At 37.5% G+C, this 20,644-nt stretch overlaps 3 protein-coding genes across 11 annotated transcripts in view; 2 read left to right on the top strand and 1 right to left on the bottom strand.

Annotated features, from left to right (window-relative positions):
- The window catches only part of LOC134742362 (regulator of G-protein signaling 9), a 41,570-nt gene extending 40,660 nt beyond the window's left edge, over nt 1–910 (top strand). For all 6 annotated transcript variants that reach the window (XM_063675451.1, XM_063675450.1, XM_063675449.1 and 3 more), the window contains one exon: nt 667–910. In XM_063675451.1, coding sequence (XP_063531521.1) covers nt 667–727 — 61 coding nt within the window. In that variant the 3' untranslated portion in view covers nt 728–910. The remainder of the gene's footprint in view (nt 1–666) is intronic.
- A 7,803-nt stretch (nt 911–8,713) lies between these two features.
- LOC134742413 (uncharacterized) lies at nt 8,714–11,592 on the bottom strand. 2 transcript variants are annotated; one of them, XM_063675554.1, is made up of 3 exons: nt 11,544–11,592; nt 10,527–10,583; nt 8,714–9,411 (listed from the first exon to the last, which is right to left on the bottom strand). In XM_063675554.1, exons 2-3 carry the CDS (start codon nt 10,575–10,577, stop codon nt 8,860–8,862), a joined length of 603 nt encoding a protein of 200 aa, XP_063531624.1. In that variant the 5' UTR covers nt 10,578–10,583; nt 11,544–11,592; the 3' UTR covers nt 8,714–8,859. The 2 variants fall into 2 exon arrangements, with proteins under 2 accessions (XP_063531624.1, XP_063531625.1); XM_063675555.1 differs by lacking the exon at nt 11,544–11,592 and having other exon boundaries at nt 10,527–10,598.
- Nucleotides 10,031–20,644, top strand: part of LOC134742358 (uncharacterized) — a 26,026-nt gene continuing 15,412 nt past the window's right edge. For 2 of the 3 annotated variants that reach the window (XM_063675439.1, XM_063675438.1), the window contains exons 1-12: nt 10,031–10,162; nt 11,572–11,633; nt 13,648–13,781; nt 14,437–14,584; nt 15,298–15,417; nt 16,519–16,609; nt 17,501–17,620; nt 18,661–18,845; nt 19,294–19,411; nt 19,810–19,942; nt 20,204–20,322; nt 20,512–20,624. In XM_063675439.1, coding sequence (XP_063531509.1) covers nt 10,136–10,162; nt 11,572–11,633; nt 13,648–13,781; nt 14,437–14,584; nt 15,298–15,417; nt 16,519–16,609; nt 17,501–17,620; nt 18,661–18,845; nt 19,294–19,411; nt 19,810–19,942; nt 20,204–20,322; nt 20,512–20,624 — 1,370 coding nt within the window. In that variant the 5' untranslated portion in view covers nt 10,031–10,135. The remainder of the gene's footprint in view (nt 10,163–11,571; nt 11,634–13,647; nt 13,782–14,436; nt 14,585–15,297; nt 15,418–16,518; nt 16,610–17,500; nt 17,621–18,660; nt 18,846–19,293; nt 19,412–19,809; nt 19,943–20,203; nt 20,323–20,511; nt 20,625–20,644) is intronic. The other variant, XM_063675440.1, reaches the window with a different exon arrangement.

Below are 20,644 nucleotides of genomic sequence, written 5' to 3'. Positions count from 1 at the left end.
GTAGCTGGCCCCGAACGGCTAATTGTTTGTTTTATCTAAAGTGCGTGCCACTACCTGCAAAAAAGGGTTGTGTAATTCTAAATATCTGAGAGACTGAGCTTTGCTCGGAAACCATAAAAACTCAAAAATGCGCGTTTCCCGAGAGATAAGACCTAGCTAGATCGATTTTTCGGCCCCGGAAACCCCCATATAGTAAATTTCATCGATATTGTTAGAGTCCTTTCCGAGATCGCCGAAAATTTGCTCGTTTAAAGATATAAGATTGGCACCTGAGCGCGGGCTAGTCCAACGCTCAAAAAACCAGTGTAGGTGCGCTCTCCGATAACACGCCTTTGTTACGCATCTCGATGACACATTTTAAACTGGTTCTGTGGCGTTCGACTCACCAGCACTCAGTAACCGTAGAGGGACCAAATCGCAAATTATTTTCGCAAATCGCTTATTGCAATTTTCATAGTTGTTGTAGGTAATTCAATAACCGGTTAAGTGACCGAACCATTTTTATGCAGGTAGTAGCACGTGCGGTTTACTTAACAATAGACAAAGGATAAGCCGTTCGGGGCCAGCTACAAATCGAACTATACACCTTATTTCAAAGAGATAATTTCGAGAATGGTTAGTAAAGCGTGCTCCTGTTAGTACTAAACCAAGCTTCTTCTTTTTCAGGAACTCGTGTGAGAGTGATGCTCCATTTGTTAAAACGTATGCAACGCTCGGTTACTTATAACTTTTAATTTGTGTAGGAAAATATCAAGAATATTTTAAAATTGTCAGGGTTCATAATAGAAGATTGAAATAATATAAATTTAATTTTTTATCTTAGATCCTATGTTCTAATTATCACAGATTAGATCATTATTATGTAATTATATGAATATTTTAAAGTAAATGATCGTTAATTATTAGAAAATTACTTGTTTCATTGGTGCACCCTTAGGTCCCGTAGATAGTGAGTATAGCAAAACAAAACTTAGAAGCATAAGAAACGGCAGAAAACATAAATATTTACCTAATTAAAAAACAAAAAAATGCAAAAAAAAAATGTGTTGCATATTTGTCTATACTTTCGTTGGATACAATAATGTATCTACCTTAACCTAAATACCAAAGAGAGATATAACTCCGTAATAGATGTTTACAGTCTAAGGAAAAAACGTGCCTCGAAAATCAAGAAAATTTGATTCTCGTTCAGAGTTTTGGCCCACTGTCGTATAGATGGCGTTGACTGTTTCGTTTGTTATTTAACAATTTAAACGCATATCAGTGAAGAACATGGGTCAAAATCATAAAAATAATTAATACATTTAAAAAAAATCATTTATTTATATTTAAATACATTTTATCGTATTTTTATAAATCTTAATTTTTAGTTTTAAAGTGTGTCGACAGATGGCAGTGAATTTACTGGGGTTACAAAATTTACTATGACAGTACCGCTCTAGTATAAGTTACTCTATGCTAAATACATAAGTGCAAAGTCGTAGAGTTAGAACAAGCTAACCGACCGATAAAAACTAATATAAATTAGTTTTTGAAAATAAATATGTGATAACACCACAGAAAAAATATTAAATAGTCTTGATACTTGTGAATTATTTTACCATTAACCGATTCTGAAAATCAGGCATATACATTTAAATCATTAAAATGCGGGACACAAAGATGACGTTTATAAGATTAGTAGTCACATACCTATTAGGTGTGGTGTGGTAAATTTTCTGTTAAATTATAACCTTGATCTAAACTAATATCATATTTTCTTATATGGTGCAAGTATTAAAATGTCTCATTCCACTTACCGTTCATCGACATTTGTTTTTGTGATATTTGTGAAACATTGCCTTAAGTCAAATTATTGCGCTGCAGAGTTAGCTTGGTCTAATTCTATAAATTTCACATTTTAATAATAGAATTAAATACAGCGATACTCAACTTGCGGCCTGTTGGGCTTATTTATGAGGTAGCCCGCCAGGTGATCCTGTTAGGGCCTCTTGCACCATTCACTAACCAGGGGTTAAACCTGGAGTTACCATGGTTACCAGTACAATTAGACACTGGGTTAACGATTTGACCGGTTAACCCCGGGTAAGTGGGATGGTTTAATACTTTCCACCCGAACGTCATCCTGCGGGCCGGTGCTACAAGGCAAAACCATTTTTGTGGTTCTCATAAAAAAAGAGTATGGTCAAAAATTAATAAATACGGATGTTGAGATTTACGTAGTAGGTTACTGAAGTAAAAAAGTATGGATTGCGAAAATCACAATTAGAGAAAATTATATAATTTTTAAATAAAACAACCAAAAATTTTTTTTAATAAAAAAATGTATTTCGAAGCAATAGGAGCGCACACACCACACGACGTACGCCTTATTAATAAATACTAGATGTAGCATATAAAACCTATCTATAATACTGTGAAAAATTGTCCAATCTTCAATAGCTAAACTTAAACAGTATTCAATAGCTAAAAATAAATTATGACTCGAACCTAACCTAGCTATAAATGCTCTTTCATATTGTCACACGATAAATATTGATACCCAGGCAAGTAAAATGTAAGATATTGTGTATAGGTATACAATAATCGATACAATTCATCTCCCTCGATAACAATGCCCGTCCCGACAATTTTATATATTTATGGTAAATTTTATAAATTTGCTGTTTGTGTGAAATCGCGCGACATAACAATCAAGTTACCAGACTTCTCGGCAGACTCCGTTCGCATCCATTTTGTAGCCCTCCGGGCAGTTGTCAGGCACTTGGATCATGTTCCTCATGGCGATCTCGGGCGTTGTCTCCTGAGGAGCCTCCTCAACGGAATTGCTGCCTCCTGCACCAGACTTGGCAGCCACCTCTGCCGCCTTCGCTTTCACGTCCTCTACTTCGTCGGGGAACACGACACGATCGTTAGCAGCCATTGTTCTGAAACGCAAATATTACACGATCACGAGCAAGAAAATTTAGGTGGGTAAGTAAATTTGGAAACCGGAACATTTTGAACATACACTGGAAGGACAAGGTAACAAACGAGAGGGTGCTTAAGATTGCACAGCTGCCCAGTCTCTTTGCGCTGCTAAAGCAGAGACGCTTACGCTGGCTGGGGCATGTGCATCGAATGCAACCTTCTCGTCTGCCGCGGCGTGTTTTGCTTGGCGCCATAGCTGATGCCAGGAGAAGCGTCGGTCGGCCGATGCTACGGCATAAGGACTGCGCCAAGCGGGACATGCACGCCTTCAACATACCGGTTCATAATTGGGAGGAGCTTGCCGAGAACAGAGACAAGTGGCGCAAACTGGTGTTCGACGGCCGTAAAATCCACGATGGCGGTTGGTTTAAGACACTCGCTAGTAAGCGAGCCAAGCGTCATCAGAGCGACGTCTGTTCGCCACGGGCACAGTACACCTGCCAGGCTTGTGGGCGTGTTTGCCGCTCCCGTATTGGCCTGCACAGCCATGGAAAATGTTGTCGCCCTACCTGACACTGTTTCTATAGTCTGCAATAGACTTTAAGGCCATTGATGAAGTAAATTTGAGTAGGTACCTACAAATATTACTACTAATATTAGCACCTCCTGCGTCTGTGGACCGTTCAGTACCCCTGGTATTTTTAATCGATTATTTAAACAACTGAAGTACAATCATTGATTAATTTGACGACCGGTCTGGCCTAGTGGGTAGTGACCCTGCCTGTGAAGCCGATGGTCCTGGGTTCGAATCCCGTTTATTTGTGTGATGAGCACAGATATTTGTTCCTGAGTCATGGGTGTTTTCTATCCCCCTTATTCATAAACGTGTACTAAAGTTGACAAGCCGCTAATAATCGTGTGTCCCTTTCTGACGTATTGATATGATGGAAAGGGATAAACGATTATTAGCGGCTTGTCAACTTTAGTAGACGTTTATGAATAAGGGGGTAAGTATTTATATGTTATGACCCGAATTGACCCGAATACTCTGAGGAGTCGAATAGACACCTGCAATTTTAAATTGTAAAAGCATCGTTATACTTCAGAGTTCGGAGAATAATCGATTAAAATATACGGAAAATCATCTATTCTTACGGGTTTCAACGAGAAAGATCGCTTAAGAAATTTTCGATCTGTAGCAAATAGGTAGTCTGTGGGTTGAAGGTTGCCCTAATTAGAAAAAATGCAGCAGAAAAACTTACGTCACGACACGACAAACGAAGGTCACAAATAGGCCAGGCAACGAATGCTCAAAAAACTTATAGAGGGAAATGCTTGGAACACAATTTTTGACTTCGTAACTAGTTAGGAGGTGAACATATCAAAAGTCCCCGGCCGGAGCCCTTGAGCCGGGGGGGAGGGGGGTTTGAAGGTCTCATTTTTCGGAAACTATGCCTTAGCGACATGGCCAGTTATACAGAATGAAAGTTGATTGAATTTGCTACAAGTTTTATTTAGACAAGTTTTTCGATATCTTGTAGTTTTTGAGATATCTGCTCTTAAAAGTTTATTTAGGGCTCTCAATCTTATCTGGATATCTACATCAGTGAAGCTGCTAGGCCGTGCTTGGTATTTTTTTTGTATAAATCGGGGGTGCTGAATTCATTTATGGTATCACATTGACGCAATTCCGAAGTAAAAACAAAATTAAAGAAAAAACTTTTTTTTACTCCTCTTCACGCTTAAACCGCTGAACCTATTTCGTTGAAATTTGGTTATAGAGATAGTTAGAGTCCCGGGACATGACATAGGATAGTGATTACAACCAAAATTATTTTATGAGGGTGTGAAAAGTGGGGTGGAAGTTTGTATGGAGAATCAATAACCACTGAATCGATTTAGATTGGGATGCTCTACAGCTCTACATCTTTGATTTAGATGAAAATGATACCAAACATGACTTCAAACCTAAACTTAAGCAGTATTAAGGTCTACAGCTCTACATCTTTGATTTAGATGAAAATGATACCAAACATGACTTCAAACCTAAACTTAAACAGTATTAACCTCAGTTCTCTCAGCTCATTTCAGCTTCTTCGCCGAAGCTGAATTCCCTCCACACCTCATTTCACTCATTTAAAGGATGATTTTTGAGATAAAAACTATCTTATGTCCTGTCTCGGGACTCAAAATATCTCTATACCAAATTTCAACTAATTCGATTCAGCGGTTCAACGTCGGAATGGTGTCAATGTAAATTTTCATAAATCAATTTGGCACCCCCGATTTATACGAACACGATACCAAACACGGCCTAGTAGTTTCACTGATGTAGATGTTAAGATTGAGAGCCCCAAATAAACTTTCACGAGAGGATATTTCGAAAACTATTGAAGATATCAAAAACTTGACTGATTAAACTTGTAGCAAATTTAATCAGCTTTCGTTTTGTGTTAGAAGTCATGTCGCTAAGACGCAGTTTCCAAGATATAAGCGAAAAACCGAAAAATGGGACCTTAAAACCCCCCTCCCCCGGCTCAAGGGCTACGGCCGGGGACTTTTGATTTGTTTTGTGCAGTCCAAACAAAGTTATGGAGTCAAAATTTGTGTTCCAGCATTTCCCTCTATACTTTCTTGTTACTAGGCCAAAAGCATTGTTACGGTTATGCGCTTGCAATATAATTAGATACAATATCATGTCAAGGTGTATATAAATCAAAATAGTAGTTTTTATTTATTGTTTTTTTTTTTTTTTTTAATAGTAGTTGGCCGCCAAAATGCCAAAATGTCACGACTGAGGGATATTTTGTCACAACCGTGTTTATGTATTCATTTTAATTACCTTTCCTGAGGGTATTAAGCTTGACCTTATTCATCAAACATTTGCTTTTTGTATGTTCTTTTGATGATATATACATATAAGAATGTGATTTTTTATAACATTTATGGAAAAAAAAATCTGGACAATTTAGGAATCACCCAAAAATGAATGCCTAAAAGCATACATTTAAGAAGTTATCTCGTCAGATGACAACCAAAACTATTTTCTACCACAAGTTCATCCGAGCCATATTGAACCGTAGGTACGGCAGTAGCAAAACAGGGTTGATTATTTTTTTACAATATGTGACTTTTCGTTGCCACCTGACATTAGAATTATTTTAATACTTACATTAAATTGAAGTAAATTGCAGTAAAATCTTGCTCAACACAACCGCCCGCTTCGTCTTGCTGGGATGAATGGTGTCCGGTCGGTTCGCCCCCCAGTTAAATACTTATCGGCTGTTTAGAGACTTATCGGGCCAATGTGCGAATCAACCTTGACTGAGTCACACAAAATATCCCGCGCTGTTTAGAGAGACAAATAAAATTATAAATAGCTGAGATAGATATGTCATATTAATTTTAAGTAGGTACCTACGTGTAGGTATATACTTATAAAAGGCCAGTAGGTACTTATATCCTCTAGCTTCACAGTCTTGATACTAATACAAATTACCTCCAACGAAAATTAAATCAAATATTTGAAACGAAAATAATTAATAAAACGAAACAAAATTAAAGCAACTCGTAGCAATCCATATTGGCATGTTGTCTACGGGGCCTGGTCGTTCTGGGTGCGTAACGTGGAAGTATTTGCCTTAATGTGGAATATATATGCAGTAATAATAGATGCCGTTACATGATATAGTTACTAATTCTAGTTGTTGAAATAGTGCAGACACCAAGTTCTTCCTTTAGATGAACATAATCAAAACAGCACGTATTACTTAGACTTAAACAGCCTAGACTTAGTTGTTGTAAAGGTAAAATCTTTGCCAAATCGTCTCCTTTACTGTAGATTTTGTAAGACTGAAATCATAAGAGAATTTAGAACGGCCAATAACATAATAGATACAGTCAGTAGCAGAAGTTATAAGCGATAATTATACCTACTTATAAATCGTATGTAGATCATTTTGAATAACTCGTCCGCCTTACTACTTCCTAATGCTGAAATTCAGCAACAGGAAGCAGCTGAATGTACAACTTACCAAACTCTATGTAGAACATGTTTTCGGCATATTTTGTTAGCAATTATTTTCTAAGAAGTGCAAAATATTATCCTCTTCAATATTAGTAAATCGATAAGCAACAGCCCTTACCCATAACTGCGTTTATTATGATTAATCACACAGGTATTACCGCATCATACCGCGATAAAAAAATAAACATATATGTAGATAAGGGTGTGTTATAAAGGTGTTATTCCAATATTCTACTAAACACAGGACAATCGAAGCGTCAGAAAAACCAATATACCTAAGTTCGTTCGCGATAGGAATAGTTATGTATTATGTTATGTATAAGATAAGTACTACAGGTCAAGTTGCACTGGAAGTCATGAGTACACGACTCACGCCTACTCGCGCAACCAATAAGCGTACATGATGTGTTTGTGTACTGTGTAAATATACTTAGAACTTATCGATAGGTTATAGGAATCACGATAACTAATCTACGCAGTGTCTGAGCTGAGTCAACACGTGAATTTGTAGAGGCGTTCAAGGATACGGCTCGAGATAGAGATCGTGGGTTCGCCTGGACAGAGAAACCCTATGACGCTGGTTCAGTATCCGTTAGCCGAGCGAGGACATTAAAGTGCGTTGTGTGTGTGTAGAACATAATAAAATTGAAAGTAAATTGGTCTTGGTTGTTTTTTATACGAGGGTGGGCTGATAAAAAACCTAAACCACCATTAAGTATCAAAATGAATGCCATATAGGCAAAAGAATGTTAGGGATGAATGTTGATGGACGGAGAGCGTATGGTAGACCCAAAAAGCGATGGATGGATTGTGTGAAAGAGGATATGAGAAAGAAAGGAGTGAGTGCTGAGGTGACGAAAGATAGAGGAGAATGGAAGAGAAAAACATGTTGTGCCGACCCCACATAACGTGGGATAAGGGCAGGAAGAAGAAGAAGAAGGTTTGAAGTGAGTCAGTTTTATGGCGCCACAATACTACAGCAGGAATGCTGGTACAGTTTGAATAGAAATGGTATCTTAAGCTTATCTACTTATATAATATTAGCAATTTTCATTCACTTTTCTAAAGGCATGAATTTAATTAAACATGCATCTACATTTAAAACATAACAATGTGGAACTCAAAGATTAAGGTAAGTAATTATGCCTATACCTATTAGGTGTGTTCAATTTGCTGTGAAACCTTAGTCATCTTCTTCCTCGCGTTATCCCGGCATTTTGCCACGGCTCATGGGAGCCTGGGGTCTGCTTGACAACTAATCCCAAGAATTGACGTAGGCTAGTTTTTACGAAAGCGACTGCCATCTGACCTTCAAGCCCAGAGGGGAAACTTGGCCTTATTGGGATTAGTCCGGTTTCCTCACGATGTTGTCCTTCGCCGAAAAGCAACTGGTAAATATCAAATAAGTTCGAAAAACTCATTGGTACGAGCCGGGGTTTGAACCCGTGACCTCTGGATTGAAAGTCGCACGCTCTTACAGCTAGGCCACCAGCGTTTCTGTCTAAACCAATTTTATATTATCTACATATGGTGAAAGTATTAAGATGTTTCATTCCACTTACCCGTCATCAACTCCAAATATTGTAAACATTGCCTTTTTTCAGCTTGAACAGCCTCGTGCTGATTTTTTATTATTGTATAATTATTTATCATGCGGAAGAGTAGCTCTCGCACGCCGCTTTTATAATGATTTACCATGGAACCACACAAAACACAAGTAACACAACTACCTATTTATACGATTCTGACAATAGGTGCCAAGTGAAAGACATGACAGCTAAAAACATTGCCATATATATTTTTTTATTGAATGACAGTTGCAAATTGTGGTTAATTTGACTTCTATCTTCATTGCCTGCAAATACCGTAAATTAAACATAATCAGATAGTGAAATAGAGATGCGTTGCTAATAAAGGATATGCTATCTATAGGTAGATGATTGCCAAATCTCCCGACATGCTCCGTTCACGTATTTCTTTCCATCAGGACAGTTGTCGGGGACAGTTATCATGTTCCCTAGACGTGCTGGTGCAGTTGTAGTTTCTGGATCCGTTGCATTGTGCGTTGCTGGCTTCAGAGTAGTGACATCTGATGCTTTCACTGCATTGGGTTTTTTTTCTGTGTTTGCCTCACGTCGAGATTTTCCTCTCGTGAGAGGCACACGATGCAATGTTGCATTAGCCTCGCGTCGTACTCTTTCAGGTGTATTAGAGCTATGAGACTTTACTGTTGATGCATTAGGCCCAAGATGTTCTATTACTGATGCATTGGCCTCACGAACGTCACGACGCACTTTATGCCCACCCAGCACGGTTAGTTTTCCTTTATCGAGCACTTTTATTGATCCGTTAGGCCCATCAAGTACGGTAGCTTTTCCATTAAGTCCATCGTGCACTTTTATTGAACCATTCCCGAGCACGGTTGTTGACTTATTAGGCCGATCGTAACGTGTTATCGCTCCATAGCATAAAGTCTGTGAAATGTAAAATATGTAAGATATATTATTATGTTTAAGATTAGAATTCGAAAGCTCCAATAGAATTAATCCTTAAATGCATATAAGTAGTGTCAGCTCAGAGGCACAGGGATGTACATCGCCATCAGATATATCAGAGCGCCCGAGGTGCTCAAAATATCTGAACATGCACTCTAACGCCTTGACAATAGAGGCGTGTTCAGATATTTGTGAGCACCTCGGGCGCTCCGATATATCTGATGGCGACTGTATCTAGCAGTAGTAAAGTAACTATAGTACCTAAGTATATTTCCTTTGAGTTTCAAATAATATGCAGAGTTAACTTGGTCCTACCTTTAATAATAATAAGACAAGTATATATTAAGTATATTTTTTCATAAACTGACATAGTATAAGTACCTATACAATAGTAGTGTCAATACTAAAAAAAAACACAAATTTAAATATTTGATAAAAAATAATCTGATTTTTTCCTAGTTGTAGACTTTTTCATTTCTGAAAAGTTAGGAAATACAATGTAGTATTTAACCATAGACAACGTATTTGACAGGAAATTTCATCAATGTTTAAAACAAGCTTGTCATTCATTCTTGCGGAAACTCAAAACTTCAACTGTCAAAAATTTTCAAAGAGTAGTGGGCAAATCTATTTATTTATTAGCCATTAGCAAATATTAAATACAATATGATTTTAATATTCGTATTCTGCCATCAACGTTGAAATGAAAAAGAGCGTTAGTTTAGAAAGGGTAAGTCCAACATTATTATTTGCATATAAAACTTCTACATCGACGTATTTAACAGGTTCACGCTATACTTTTATGAATATTCGGCGTTTTGCCATAATAAAATATTTTGGTACTTTCTATATAATTTGGGATTGTAGGTGGATGTAATTTCATATCATTTTAGCAAAAAAAAATCCCTATAAATGTTTTTTAATACGCATTTGCAAAAAACTGTATTTCCGAACGGGATAAATATCTGTATTTCCAATCGGGATATGCTAAATCCCGGATATAAGCCATTGTGAGATTTGTGAGTACCGGAGTACTGTCCATTAAAAAATTTCGTCATTCTTGGCCGAGACGAACTCTCATGATATTTACTCACGTTGATGACTGTAAGTAGCATCATTATGCCTGCCACCCTGAAGCCCCGCATTGCAATCTGAAACACATCAAACTACTCATAAGATAACGTCGCCTATGGTGTTTAGTCGGAACCCCTGAGAGAAAAAACCGGGGTGACATTCCGAATTCTTCCTTCTAAATGGGGGATGTCATTTCATTTATAGGTGCCACGTTTTTACTAGTCATAGCAAGAATGTACAAGAACAGGCAACAATAAATGTACACGGGCGAAAAGTTTTACGGGTCCTCATATTAAGTAATCTCTTAAAACACCCTTCTGCTTGTTGGTGATGAGATCTTTCATGATTTATTCCGTTTTAAGTTTTGATATGAAACGAATAAACAACGAAACATGATTGATTTTATTAGCAATCGTTTGTTATTTTATTAATAGGAAACTAGTTTACGTAGAACTCTTAGTCCGTGTCAGCAATATATTTGCTGCTCGCGTAAAATCCATTAGGTACCAGTGGCGAGGTGTCACTCTTATGGTCTAGGCATGCCGGAGATATATTGTCTTATTTTTAGGAAACTTAGTTTAAGGTACTTAACTGTCTCGAAAATGGGCATGCAGTGTGTATGCCTCGTCAATGTTATAGCTCTAGCGGCGAATGATGGTATGACAGTTCCTTCATTTCTCTTTAGGCTGAGCTTAGAAGAAATAGGTAAGGTCGAGCAGGCGAGTGGAACTATGGAGTAAATGCAACTGCTCTAAAAATACAAGAAGAGAGTCTACAGCTAGACTAGCTATAGCCACTTATACCATGGGTTAACTCTCTTTTATGACTGGCGAAAGTGTGCCATACAAGTAACTCTATCACTCACTTCTTGTTCACTCTCGAATTCGCTAAACTTCCAAAAAAATTGTAAGTAGGTACCTACACACATCTTACGTAACAGCTAGGTACTCGTATTCCGTATAAAAAATAACTTTCATAGGAACCATTATTCGACGCGAGATTTACATATATTACTATATTTATAACTTATAACTTACAATTTTTATCAGATCTCGTCTTCCTCAGATATATGATGCAGAAATAGTGTCTCATGTAAGAAACAGCTCTTATATACGCCGATTTCCCGAGTAAGTGCTTATTGTTCTTCTCGCATACGTATAATATGATAGATAAATATTGTTGAAAATGTATAATTTCCACGTAGGTTAGTATAGCTTACCTATAATTAACCTTGGCATTTATTTAAGGAGTTGTTTTTTTGTACAGTTCCACAGTTCACTGGCATTAGACATACACATACAATACATACATAATTACATATGCATATATATTTATCTCTAGTTTCGTCACTAGTAGACATGTAAACGGTGTTTTGATCTAAATGATGATGAATGAATGATGATTTGCAGCTACAAATAATTAAAATATGAACAAACTTTGGTTACCTATGTCTAGGCTTGCCCAAATCACTTACTAATATTATTTTATACAATCGTGATATAATAGAGAGCTTTTCAGTCGCGTACCGTGTTTAAGTAAGGTACGAGATTGAAAAGATTATATCACTATTGTATACAATACTTTTTCTATGAGAGAAAAAAATAATACTTTCAACTAGTAGAATCATATAGGTAAACAAACCAAAAGTATACAGCTAAGATACGCGCGCTGCCGCGGCCCGCGATACCCTTAGTGTAAGGCCTGAGTGGACGCTCAAAGCGGAGCGTTCGGCGGGGCGTGCAGCGTGGCGTCGGGCTCACAAGTGATTTGAGCAGCGTGCACTAAGGCCGCTTCTATACGTTTGCATTTGTTTAACATGCACGCCGCACGCCCCGCCCCGCTGCACGCTCAACTTGAGCGTCCACTCAGGCCTAACACTTATACTCGTACGCGCCCCGGCCGCCGGGCCCAGCGCCCCCGGCGGGTTGGTACACCTCCTCGTAACTCATGAGGCCCGGTACCTGCTCCTTGCTAAATTCAATTTTAAGACAGTTTTTTTCTCGATTTTGGCCACCGTAGCCTATGGAGACTAACAAGCAACGCTAAGCGGTTTTCGTAGGGTATGGATGTTGCCATATGAAGGCCCGACGGGTGTCACATGCGCGTTTCTGACTTATGAAGCAATTGTTTCTACTACAACATAAAATAAAATGTTTTTGTTGGCCAACCAATCACAAAGCAGATGCGACGCAGCAGCGTGTTTAAGTAGGATAATTTGCATTGAATCGAGTCTCCTGAAACAAGAAATACTTTATCGAAATGTATGAAGTTCTATTTTCAAAATTTTTATAATTGCCTAAACCGTATCGATAAAATTCTTATGCTTGAGTCGGAAGTGCCATAGACTATCCAACGTTGAAAAGAGAGGTTGTAGTGTTGCACATGAAGTTGTAATACACAGATTATAGTCAACGAGTAGAAAAAACAATAATATAAATAGGTGATCATTTAAGACATTTAAGTAGAGTAAAATTATGAAGTAATAATATATTAATAATAATTTAATAACCTGCATATCAATACTGAATTACTGAAGAAATTTTTTCGCAAAGAAAGACATCTACCTACTTTACTAAAAATTTCTGAATTTCGTTCGCCATAAGCTAGGAACCCTTATTACGCCATTTTCACATGCATAGTCTGTCTATACCGATATCAGATGTCGGATGACTCTTGGAGGAGTGACCTATGGCATCAATTTTGCAATAACGCTTACTTTTCAGCAATAAACAAATTATCAAATAAATAAATAATATAAATAGGGTTTTTTTTTATCTCTGTGGTCGTATCCGTCATCCGATATCGGATAGGAATTAGGTCAATGTGAAAAGGTTCTTAGTATACCTACCGTCGTAATCACAATCATAATTTTGAGACTTTAGTCTTCAACTCCATGTTTTCGAATATGATTTAAATACGGGTAAGTCTGGCATATGGATAAGTGTGGTGTCATATTGGGCCTGTTTACACATTCATTAGTGTTTATTGCGAGTGCATACATTTGCCACTGAGTTCAAGTAGGAAGAAGCCAATGTATGAACTCGCAATTAACACAAATCAATATGTCACTTACCCGTATCCCGTATTGATCGTATTGGCTTGCTTGATCCACCATGTTACGCTGTCACATCGATCTTGCAGCGTTATAATTGCTCCCAAGAGAAGACTCCGGAATACGCTCGAAAATTATAGTGAAATATATTCCATCATCATTCGGCCTAAACTACACAGGAGTTGTTCTTTTTCTGAGCTGACCACCAACTGCAGCGACAGCAGTAAGTCTTGTAAAGTAACTAGGTAATTTACAATAATGTAAATCAGAAGCCGTTACTCCCCTTGTCCTTCTCCTGTTCATTTTTTTTGTTTTCTGGTGACATCCCAGGTAAGTAAATAAGAGTTCAATAGAAAATGCAAATAATGTAGGTAAACAAATCAATTTACCTTCATTACTTCGTAATCTCGCACTTTTTAATGATAAGCCGTGATTTTACCAACAGTTTTTACACTTAAATCATTTATTTATTATATTAATGTCTAGTTAAAATATATGTTAATAATATATTTGTATATATTTAAGTGAAAACAACCTTCGTCAAAATGTTAGGTTAAGTATATGTCCTGTTTACAATGTTTACTTTATTTGCCCTTTCTATTGAATTAGATTTTAAGTATCTCACGCGCGAGATACCGTCGCGTCGGGACGCACTCGTTTATTCGCTTTTGCCTAAGATTTAGGTCTTATATGACTACTACCTGATTTAGCAATCCAGATAGGGAATTAAACCTTAATAGGTAGGTATTATAAAATTAGGTAGGTATTGCCAAAACTATGATAACTATATCTAGCCAAGTTACAGAGGCCAACTTGAGAACTTGTAAAAGTCTTGCCTGTTCAAAATTTGTGATTAAATATTGTTTTTTGTTTTTTAGGTTTTGTCAAACAGACAAACAGTATATCAGTGCAGAAATACAGTAGTAAATCGTTTTATGAGCAATCAGGAGACGCTGTGGTGAAGTACTGCTCGAACTCTACGTCCAGCACTGCACACAGTCACATGTCGTGGAATTATAAGGGAAAGTGTGTAGATTTAAAATAGTACTATTTCACCTCTTTTTTTTTGTATGATATACAGAAAGCTGCAAAATTGCATAGACATATTATGGTTGAATATATAAAGTAGTAATACAATTTTGCGGCTGGGTGTACGCTTCCCTACTGAAACATCCTTCATAGTAACATTACTTTAGTCCTAATTATCTATAAGAATACTTGCAAATCTTGCAATACCCTAGGGTGCCATGTTTTTATAATTATTTCAGATTTCATAGCGAAAAGTGCAAAAAATCTGACACGATCTTTATTTATAACTAGCGACCCGCCCCGGCTTCGCACGGGTAATTCAACTAATTTACACAAAATCTTTACAAATTATACATATAAACCTTCCTCTTGAATCACTCTATTAAAAAAATCGCATCACAATCCGTTGCGTAGTTTTAAAGATCTAAGCAACTAAGCATACATAGGGACAGACGGACAGACAGCGGAAAGCGACTTTGTTTTGTACTATGTAGTGATTATATGGCTATTATTGTTTTCTAGCGCTTGAATTCTAAGTTTACGACACTTAAAATTAAGCCTGTCAGATGTGACTCACCAGACCTTACGTTTACAGCGATTTTAGTGATGGATCTCATTAAAACATTTAGAACTTAAATATCTATATTGTTTTCGTAATTTATGCTAAGAGTAGACTTACATTGTAATATAATGCTAATGTATTGCATAAGGTCGCAAAAGAAGAAGTCAGCGATGAACGAAGACACGTATGGTTCAAAGTTCGCTAAGGAGTTCGCTCAAAGCAACCAAATAGAGTTGGCGCCCGAAAGTAGTCACCCGGAGGACTCCAGGTGCGTTCCGAAATTCTGTTTGTTAGAATCACATTGTAAACTTTGAAGACAACAAAGTAAACAGCTGACAATCCAATGTTTTTGTAATCCCCATGAAATCATACCAACCATATATATATATTCTTATTCTTTATACGGGGCAAAGAGCTCGGTAGCCGAAGCTAACACATAGAGCCTTTTCCACAGTTTAACGAAATGTAGGGGATACGCCGATATTATGCGAAAGTAATGTACTCATGTCTGTCTGTTTGCCTTTACCTTATTTTCTGAAACGATTTTGATGATATGCTTTTTAAAGCATAACCCTAGTATTTTTAAATCATTTTACGGTTTAGACTCACTTGTTTTAGTCACTCGCGCGACATGTTTCGGAGAGCCTAGGTCTCCTTTCTCAAGCACTAATAGTGCGAGCAGCGTTCACGACGACCGTGTGTTGCGTACTGCCGCTGCCGCGCGCCGCGTCGCTCGCTGCGCGCGCGCCGAGAAAACCTGTTGGGGGAGGTCTTGCGCTATCGTTGTAGGCGGGCACAGTGGTGTGTTTGGGTTTGGGTCACCTAACACTTGTAGCGCCACACAGCACGAACTCACTATGTCCACTACACTGTCACAACACTCACCGGCATTCTGCTGAGGAATCACAGGCTTCCATGCTGGCGGCACAGCCCAGCCGCTATCCCGATTGAAATTAGGGCGCCGCCCAATCTCGATCGCTTCACGTATTTTACGTGGTACGTAGCATTTTTCTCGAATGAATGATTTAATATTAGTATGTCTCACAACAGTTTAAATTCGATTATTGCAAACCTAGTATTTTTTTATCTATTTCCTTGCCACCCCAAGGAATAGGATTAAAAAAGGCGGTTGAATTGACCAAATCGCAAACGGTCGATGGCGCAGGCATAGCTAGTAGCTACGTAACTCATTAATTTATTATACATATATTTCACCGTTCCTAATTTCCGAAAATTTTCTGCACAATTATTATTGGTATAATTAGACATAGGTACATATTAAATATGCCAGAAGTAACTAACGCATTCGTCACATATTTTGTTTAAAATTAATATTTCTCTAACCCTGGTGATTGATTATATGTTTCAGCGCGGAGAGTTCTGATCATGATGCCTACAGGCGCAAAATGTTTCCCTTCAAAAGCACTCCGAGTGGTAATCTAAAGGTGCAATCCAATCAGGTATTACCATCAACATTTTAAACAAATAATATTTGCCAACTAAATCTGCAAGCGTGTTTAGATTTAAAAAAAAATTATACAGTGGAACCTCGCTAACTCTAACCTCAATAAGACGAAATTCTCGTTAACGCGAAATAAAATGATATCCCTTTCCCTTCAAAGCTCAAAACTCGAAATATTTAACCTCATTAAGACGAAGTAATAAACGATTCCCTTCTCAGCTGTCCAGTGCAAATTCAACCTCCATAACTCGAAAACTGAAATTTGACCACTATATATCGAATAATAGACATATTCTTAAATCACCTCTATACCTCGAAATCATTTATCTACAAACCTCTGTAACTCGAAGGAAATAATAAGACCGTACTTTTCTGCGTATGTATAATTACCTCTTTAATACGATTTTTTCATTATTTTTACCTCTGTAACTCGAAACCTCTATAAGACGAATAAAAACCTCTAAGAACCTCTCTAAGTCCATACCCTCTGTAAAACGAAAACTAGTTAACACGAACTTTTTGGCGTTTCCCTTCAGATTCGTGCTATCGAAGTTCCACTGTACCAAAATATATTTACAAAACCTTATTGTCAATCGTGTCTTAGAAGAGTTTAAATATATTTTTGGCAAGTTGGCTGGTAAAAATGTTGAACTCAACTTTACCAATATTTATTTAAGAGTGAGAAAAACTAGCATCATATTTCTAAAATAAAAATACCCAAAGTATAACAGAATGAAATATTGTTTATTGATATTGATACCATGACGTCTAGTCTGAGGAAGTCTCTGCTCGCAATTGCTTATTGTTGGATATCTGACGAGTGTAAGAAATTCAATAATGTACACTTTTTGTGGAGGGTAACATTTTTGTGATATTATTTTGTATACAGGTAGTATTTCAGTCTTCGACCGTGGGCGTTCTTTTAGCAGATCCTACTCAGGCTAAAGTAAAAGTAAAATTTGAAGGAAAGGCAGCAGGCGAACCGGATGATGACAGCGAAATCAACGACGTTAGTCTTTTATTTTAATATGTTTAGTCCGTAAAATGCGACAGTCCGATCGCGTTCGGCATCAATTTTGAATCTCATTGTTTAGTTTATGCAGTTATAACTCGAAAGTCACGTTTATTTAGTGTGTTATCGCGAACTGATCTGCTAACTGATTGGTAGACCTTATTTCGTAGCAATAAATGTTTATGTGTGTATGAAATACCTTAGATTTGATAAATATTTCATTGTAAACCAAATAAATTATTTTTCAAATCATTATTTTTCATTATCATTTTTCATTTTTTAGTGAACATTGTAGGTGTGTTGTGTATCTTCAAGACATAAGTGAATAACTTTTAAGTAATGACACCTGTTATCTTTACTATGGGGAAATCAGTTAAAGTTTAACCTAACTTTTCACTCATTATTGCTAGAAATCTAGGTATAGTGCATGGCAACTTGTTTGCAGGGGGGGTTAGTTATCTCTGAAGCTTACTGTACAAGTGTACATACGAGCATGTAAATCCAAGAAACGAGCCCACTAGATTCAGGTCCCGTTTCATGATAGTACCTATCCACAGTCAGCATGAAACAGACAGTTACAGCCAAAGTGACCAAATATATCTGGCACTTTTGTTACCATAGAAATAAGGATGAGTCACGATATACCACCACCACCCGTCTTTGGCCGTCACTAATAAGCATATATTTGGTGCTATATACTTAGCTATGGTGCTATGGACTAGCTAGTTGCGGAAAATGTTAAGAAGTTCTCGGAAATTTTAGGAAAATTTCACGAAAAAGGAATCTCGTTTTGAAAACGGAAATTTTTTATTCTTGTCTAAAAAGATTAGAAGTTTCGTAATTTTAAATTGGAAAATTTGACAATTTTGGAAACTTTCCGATGGCACATTAGTAGTTGTAGCAGTTGTAGTCCAATTGGAAGACTCTCGCTGATAAAAGGTGAAAAACGTGGCTTCAGTCTGCATTACAAATTTCAAGTTTGAGAGATTGGACTGGTACACAATCGAAATAAAATATGTCAACCTGTACATTTCCAGCCACCGGGCACATGTCACAACGAATGTGGCGGCATGCCGAAACTGTCCGAAGGGAAACATGAAAAGGGCAAGGACTTGGAGAGCTTCGGCTTCGCGCAGTTCGAGCCGGTGGACTGGCTGCGAGTCCAGTTACCCAAGAAACAGGACCTCTTTCAGGAGTTCTATCGACGTGTACATAACTATGTGTAAGATTTTTTAACTCGTCTGTGAATGGTTAGAATCCTGACCAACGTTTTAATCGTCTTTTTGTATTTTTGTCGACAACGATTTTTTTCTTTGGGAACAAATCAAATTATTTTATCAAATATTTTGATTTGTGTTTTTGATTAGTCACACTACTTAAAAAACACAAATATAAATTATGAAATGAAATAGATGTCATATATTAAAGAATAAGTGACGAAGCCATGGCGAGGTGGCCTTAGGGTTCATGGCGTTAGCCCGGATAGCTAAAGACGCCGGTTCGAATACTTCGAATCCGGCCTTCTCCACTGGGGGGCTTCGTCACTTTTCCTAAGATATATCACATCCATTTTAGTTTGGTAAAGGTGTGTTTCCCCGTCTGTAAAACTTATCCGTTTACGGCCATTCTACTGATCAAATAGATCGATAATCGTACAATTGTAATTTTAGCAACACCGACACAGTAATTCATATCGGCGATGAAGAGTTCCACTGTCATCACATAGTATTGCAAGTGTATTCGGCATTTTTCAATGCTAATACGCAAAAGGATATTACACTGCCAGCGGTATGTTTTGTTTTTCAAGTTAAAGAGTTACCACGCTTATGGTGCAGTAGGTTCAGCTAGCAGTTTTTGAAAAATCGTAGCGCTTTTTAGATCATAATAGCGTTGCCAAAAATTTTATTAGCAATCTTGAGGCCTTTCTCTAGTAACTTCATCGATTCTAAACCTGATGTCTTGACTATCGCTTGATAGAAAAAAAATCACGAACATTGGTCTAAAACGCACCTTAAAAATTCGTAACTGCTCGAAAGCTCAAAATATGAAAATGGCTTCTCATTTTTCACCTGCACCTCGCAATTTTCTGCTCTGACCGGCTTAATTACGCTTCCAGGTCATTAAGTGAGGAGACCCCCTAACGTTATCAGAAAAGTGGACTGCTGATACCAATGATTTTATTTCAGGCTCGCGTCACGCCACAGGCGTTTCAAACGTTATATGAATGGATGATTTTCAGCGGACCGGAAAGCAACAGGGTACTTAAACGGGAAAATATACTGGCACTATTTTGCGCAGCACAGTTTCTGGCTATTAAAGGTTACGTAGATTCTATTTATTTATTTTTTCTTCCTATACTGCCACACTGGCAATGGACGTAAGACAAAATATGCGAAAAGCCGAGTTAAGCTAAAATTGGCTTACTATAGAGAGCGCCCAGAATCGTGCAAAGTAGAGAAGAATGAGTGGACCCTGTCTAAGCCCAAATAACGCAGCAGCCTTAACCAAATACCCATTGTGTATTTGTAAGTATACACAATGAAACAATATATTTAGTTTTAACTTTTATATGATCAATAGATTTGGAAGATCAATGTTGGTCGTTTATTGCTAACGAGTCCTTGATAAACGAAGATACAGCGTTTGCGTTGTTCCGAGAAGCACGGGCAAAAGGCATCAAGGAAGTCATGGATTTAATGGTAAATTTGGTTATTTTAAGTTGATAAAGTTTTTTTTTTAAATAGGTGTCATACTTTGAGTTTGTAATCTAAGTATGTGCAATCCTGGAACAAACAGTTAGTTATTTTTTGGATACCCCTATCTACGTAATTCTTTGGTTTTGATCGTTGTTATTCGATTACTTTTTAATCTAAGCGTCGTGCCCGCAGGTACCACGGGTTCAAAGGTTTTTCCTACCTTTGGTGGCATCGAGAGATTTCTTTGCTCTAGAATTGGATGAGATCTTAATGTTCTTAAGATCTAGTTACATCTGCGTCACCAGGTATGTGGAATTTGCGAGTT

The sequence above is a fragment of the Cydia strobilella genome, chromosome 6 (genome assembly GCF_947568885.1).
Source record: "Cydia strobilella chromosome 6, ilCydStro3.1, whole genome shotgun sequence".
NCBI lineage: Eukaryota > Metazoa > Arthropoda > Insecta > Lepidoptera > Tortricidae > Cydia > Cydia strobilella.
Note: the sequence above shows the minus strand (reverse complement) of the source record. Positions and strands in the feature narration are given on the sequence as shown.